This window comes from Diadema antillarum, unplaced genomic scaffold (assembly GCF_040938485.1).
Source record: "Diadema antillarum isolate AM-2024a unplaced genomic scaffold, OU_Dant_1.0 seq00001018_RagTag, whole genome shotgun sequence".
Taxonomy (NCBI): Eukaryota; Metazoa; Echinodermata; class Echinoidea; order Diadematoida; family Diadematidae; genus Diadema; species Diadema antillarum.
In genome coordinates, this window is record NW_027271853.1 from 279,353 (window position 1) to 285,007 (window position 5,655).

A 5,655-nucleotide genomic window follows, 5' to 3' on the forward strand; every position below is an offset into this window, starting at 1 on the left:
TATTCCTGTTAGCCTGTCAAACGCTTTCCGTCGCCTGCTGTCAACGATAGTAATATCGCAAAAGAACACAATGAGAGGCTAGAAGCAGGACTGTGGATTCGACAAAAGAAACATTAATTTTTGGTCAGATATTTATTGCGTACAATGACGTATATGTCATCACCTTTTGATATCAAGTGCGTCATAGGAACTACTGTTAGTAGGCCTTTTATATGTATTTGCTCGTCGAACCGTCTGCCTCCAGTTGTTGCAGTGCTGAGCGTCTGTCATGCACTAACGATAAAACGTAATGTTTCCCAGAAGCAGCTTTAATTTGCACATCACGCATTCAAGCGGTTCCCTGTGACTGCAAGCACATGGGAAAAGATGATGTAGAAAAGGGTGCAGGAAACTCAACCGTACAATGTGACTGACAACAGGTAGTATTTGAGAGATGAAGGGATGCCGTGAAATCGGTCGCAGCAAGACTAGCAAGGAATGAGGTGTGCAGGTGTCGACAAACGATGGTTTCTGCAAACTAAATTTATTAACAAAACTCCAGCTATCATCAGTCTGATCATTGGCATCCAACACATCATGAGCGAAGCTGGGTTTAGTTGGTTAATTGTCGTGGTGTCAACAGTTTAATCTATCCGTCATTCCGTCTAACGTTGAAGTTTGGACGTCACCTAATACGACTTCTGGTGCAAGCCTTCTCACAAGATCAAAAGATCCAAATGTTTAATATACTCAAAGCAATCTCCGCGGTAATATCATAGCCGCTCAATTCTCTCATCTATTTACTGGACTTCATGGGCTAAAACTCTCATTTGGAAGAAATGAATCCAACCGTTGCTGTAGAACACTAATTTTCAATTTGCTCTGGATGACAAGTGCTTAATAGCAGTCAAATGATTTCCTAGATAATGTCTCTGACGTATTACATTTGTTTATAAGTTGACATCAATCACTATCAATCTTCAGGTCTTCCAATTTCACCTTTTCAAAGTCCTACGGAAAATGTCAATAAATGCTTTGCGAAGTTCAACATCTCTGTACCCGTATATGAAAGGATTGACAGCTGAGTTCACGCTAAATGCGGCGATCGCAATCTTTAAAACGATGTTAGGCCACTTGCTGTCGAGTTCTGCCAGTTTTAGAGTGTAAGAGATTGCTAGTGGTAACCAGCAGATGTCAAAAATGAAAACAATGAGGAAAATTGTCTTTGCTGCTTTTAGACGGTCAAGTTCAGCTTTACCTCCTTCACCCTCATTTTTGTAGGCTTCGATCCGATTTGCGATGACACGAGACTGTTTCATCGCTAACTGCAAAATTCGAATGTTTAAAGTAGTGAGACAAGCGATAGCAAATGCATATACTCCTATTGCGGATAACCTTACCATAAGTAAGGAAAGTCGATTACCATGCGCCTCTGGACACTTGATGGTTTCCAGGGCCTCGTCCCTTGCTAAGAAATAGCACGACTGAAACGCAAATGTAGCGCTGCTCATAAACCAGACAAATGCAATGGAGCGTTTTGTTCGGTCGCTCGTCACAATCGTCACATAGCGAAGCGGTTTCGTGACGGCAATAAACCGATCAATTGTTAATGCGAGTATGTGCCAGAGAGACACTGTGACAGCTACGGTAGAGGGGTATGTAAACAGGACCATGTTACGAGGAGTACAGGGTAGAATGTCTCCAGACAGATTGAAGTAAAGGTATAAGGGCATACAAACGACCCCAGCCAGGAGATCGGCACATGCGAGACTGACAATGATCATACGTGATGGAGTTCGTAAGTGGTGATATCTACAAACAGCCAAAATGACAAGAGGATTGCCAATGATGTTACATAAAGTCATTGTCATAATGAAAGTCAAGAGTAGCGCTGTACTAAAAGAGCTGGATGTTTTCTCGTGACTCAACTCGGTAAACATATCAAGTCTGTTCTCTTCCGTGGCCATTTTGCGATAAATATTACCATCGATGAGGATATTGATAGATCGATCTACACGCTCTTTGAGTGGCAGCTCAAGAGTGGTTGATGGGAACTTGAAAAGAAACCAAAGCTACCCAACTCGCTCTGAATTTTAAAACCCAGAACCCGTGAAGCCTTCCTCGGTCGTGTGAACGAATGATGATTCAAATCGTAATTACAATCGTGTTTGTAATTCAGCGTTCAGGTTGAGCACTCTCGGTAAGTGTAAAAGCACAGGTAGTCAAATGGGTTGCGCTTGATAAGTACGCATTTGAGCAGGTTACTGTATCCGCAGCGTTCGATCTATCCATAGGGGTTACCAGTGGCAATGCCAAGGAAGTAGAATAATGGGTAAGCCGTTACACTTAAGTATTCATGTGTTATCAAAACATTTTATAAAGTCCTCAGTACCGCAAGGTTGAAGATGCTGCGAAACAGTAAATGTTAGTCAAGTACCAAGGGACAGTCTACACCTTCCAGCCAAGACACCAGAAATGGAGGTGGTGCTGTCCACGATATTAACACGACCTTTCTTTCCTCTTCGTCACGCCTTGAAAATTTTAGAAGAAATGAACAAGGATCATCTTTAGATGAACATCTTTCTCCTGTAGAAGTGTGACGAGCGCATGGGTAAAGATGAAAGTCGTTGAGGTAGCAGATGGTGCCGACACAACCGTACAATGCGACTCACAACTGGTGTAAGTTGTAAGACTTGCAGTGATGCAGTTATGCCGGTGTCCACAAACGATAGTGTCTGTAAACTACAACCACCACCAAGCCGTTTCCATTTAATCACCAGTCCTTGGTATCTTCACTTCATGGGCAAAATTGGGGTTAATTAGATTAATTAATGCTAATGTTTGACATCCGTCACTTTGGTAAACGTTGCTCAATTATCCCTTTCATTGATGGGAGTTCATAGGCACAATTACTCTACTTTAAAAGTGGTGGATTCAACCTTTGCGCTAGAACATTAATTTGCAGTCCAGTCTGGACAAGCGCTTGATGACAACTTCAAGTGTCTTAAACCAGTCAGATGATTTCATGATAATGTCTCTGACATATTACAGTTTGTTATCAAGCTGACGCCAATCACGATCAGACGATTCTGTTGTTAATCTATTTTCAATTAAAGCAATCATATCGCATCGGCTAGACAACACGTATTGCAGAGAGCTAATTGAGTCAATAATATCTGTATATTATTTTCCTTTTATGTTTTATGTTTTGGAAGGGAAAATACAAAGAGGAACCCGCTCAGGCAAACACTCCAAAAAAAAAAAATAAAGAAAAGGAAAGGAAAATTGGAAATCATACAAACTGTTGAGGCAATTAGGCGTGATGCGAGCAAGTGATGTTGGTCGATTAAGCGTTTAGCATCCGCCCTTGAGCGCATCCGTCCTATATAGTATTTAATATTATAAAATATAATAATAGATACTTCGAAACAAGTGAAACCGTAACATTATAGATCTCTTTTTTTGTGCTGGATTTCAAAGACATTTTCATCGTCTCGTGTTTCTTTGTACTTTGCTCTATTCAACAGAATGGATTTGAACGGGAATTGAATGGTCCACTTTGACCTCAACTTGAGTGATTAAAAGCAATAAGAACATTTCAGCTGTCAACATTAATGAAATCAGGTTTAGACCTCATCACATAGACTAAAACCGTTACGTTACTGGTTTTGGGGGACCAAATTTATGCCAGACAAAGAGGCTGTATAAGTTTATGATCTTCCGTTCAAGGCATGACGGAGTAAATTTTTGAATGCTCTGCGAAATTTACTATCTCTGAAGCCGTATATCAAAGGGTTCGCGGCTGGATGAAGACTAAGTGTGATGGAGACACCTTGGGAGAGAATATTGTCCCATGGACCTCGGATATCACAGAGGTCCAAGATTTCCTTTATTCCTGCTGGCGTCCAAGAAACAATGAAGACGAATGCGATGAGGAAAATCGTCTTTGCCGCTTTCAGACGATCATTACGTGCGTCGTGCTGATTTCGAGCTTCGTAGAAAGCCCCGTTCTGATTTGCAATGATACGCGATTGCCTCATGGCTATCTGTAAAACTCTTATATTCAGAGCCAACAAAATGATGGCGACAGTTAGAAATCCTGCGAGAGATACTGAACTTACAGCTACTGACGACGGGTGAACAAAAAATTGCCCAGAGCATTTTATGGTCCCTACCATCTCGTCATTGGCGAAAAACGTCAACAACCTCGTCGCAGTCGCTACTGTGCATACTACCCATATAAGAAGCAGCACGTACTTTATTCTTTCATTTGTCACTAGTGAGTGATAACGGAGCGGCCTCGTCACGGCAATGAAACGGTCTCCAGTTACTGCGAGTAAATGATTGAAGGAAACTGTAGAAGTCACACTCACAGGCAAGCTGAACAGGAATGCTCGCATTGGAGTACACGGTAGGCTGCTTTCGAAGATGTTCAAGAACATTCTATACAGAGGAATACCGAAGCACCCAGTGAGAAAATCAGCAAAGGCGAGACTCGCGATGATCATATTTGTCGGTGTTCGCAGATCGTGATATCGACAGACTGCCAAAATCACGAGAATATTTCCAGCTGCGATGCACAGAATAACAAATATATTATACGTCAGCAGCAATGCTGAATTAGTGGAGCTTAGAGATACCACCGAATCTTGAACTGTGCTGTTTGCTTCCATGGCAGGGTCTTTTGTCCGGAGACACTTCGAATTCCTCCCCGGTATCAAGGAGCTTCAAAGCTCCTTGCCGGTATCATATACAAAGTGAAATCGTACGTTTAGTGGACATTACAATATCAGATAGGATTTAAAGGGTACTTAAATGAATCCCCTAATTTTGGCCCTTCCTTTTTTTCTGGAAACACGGCATGGGATTTGGATGAAATTGCGAGGATTAGTATTTTGGAACAGGTTCGTGTCGGAAACACTACTAGTTTTGCTAGAGCAAAGCGGAGCCAAGTTTCATTTTGCCGAAAGATTTGAATCTTTTATTCGAAACGAGTTGAGTTGACAGTCTAAAAAATGAAAGCTTCGTCCTTGTCCTGAAAACGCACTTCCTACAAAACGCCCATTCTCTCTGAAACGTGCCAGTAGCATGGGGACACGATGGAGCGGGAAGGCTATCTGGCCCAGCTCGAATAAATTTGAGAATTTCCGTTATGAATTGTGTACAGCCTTATCACCGATCTCTGTGTCAGTACGCACACAGCCGAAGAACGTCGACTGGAGTCGAATGTTTCCGATCAGCGTAAGCGCCAATGCACACGTTCACTGACCGGTGCTATTCTTGGTTTTCGAGCGTACCCCGGTGTCCACCGAATGACTCCGGACATCCATGAATTTCCACGTTACCGGATCTTTCTTTAAACTGCGTCGCTACCCTTTCCAATATCGCAAAAATGAACGAAGTAAAACTGATGACAAGAAGTAATTAAGGGTGTCTGTAACGATGCAATATCCCTGACAGGTAATTGATATGCCCCTCCCAAACTAAAGCAAAGGAACGATGATTTTGAAGTGCTTCCACAGAATAATGTTCTCCCTTAAAAGGGAAATATATTTACATTTCGCTTCTTTCCTGCGACTAGCCCAATTTTAGATGTCAGTCTGCGTATGTAACAGTGTCTTGCTTGGAGTGCATATCCACACTATTCTCAAATTGGTTCTGATATTATAGCTTAAC

At 42.0% G+C, this 5,655-nt stretch overlaps 1 protein-coding gene across 1 annotated transcript; it reads right to left on the reverse strand.

Moving 5' to 3' along the window:
- Positions 1-974: 974 nt before the first annotated feature.
- Positions 975-1,844, reverse strand: LOC139742741 (beta-3 adrenergic receptor-like). The gene is made up of 2 exons (XM_071653265.1): positions 1,403-1,844; positions 975-1,153 (listed from the first exon to the last, which is right to left on the reverse strand). The coding sequence occupies exons 1-2, from the start codon at positions 1,842-1,844 to the stop codon at positions 975-977; spliced, it is 621 nt and encodes a 206-aa protein (XP_071509366.1).
- Positions 1,845-5,655: the final 3,811 nt, after the last annotated feature.

What these genes read in the sequence shown, in the direction of transcription:
- LOC139742741 (XM_071653265.1), bottom strand. Translation starts at nt 1,844, where the DNA reads ATGACTTTATGTAACATCATTGGCAATCCTCTTGTCATTTTGGCTGTT. An exon ending in CAAGTGTCCAGAGGCGCATG is followed by an intron (nt 1,154 to 1,402) that starts GTAATCGACTTT and finishes GGTTACCACTAG; the next exon opens with CAATCTCTTACACTCTAAAA.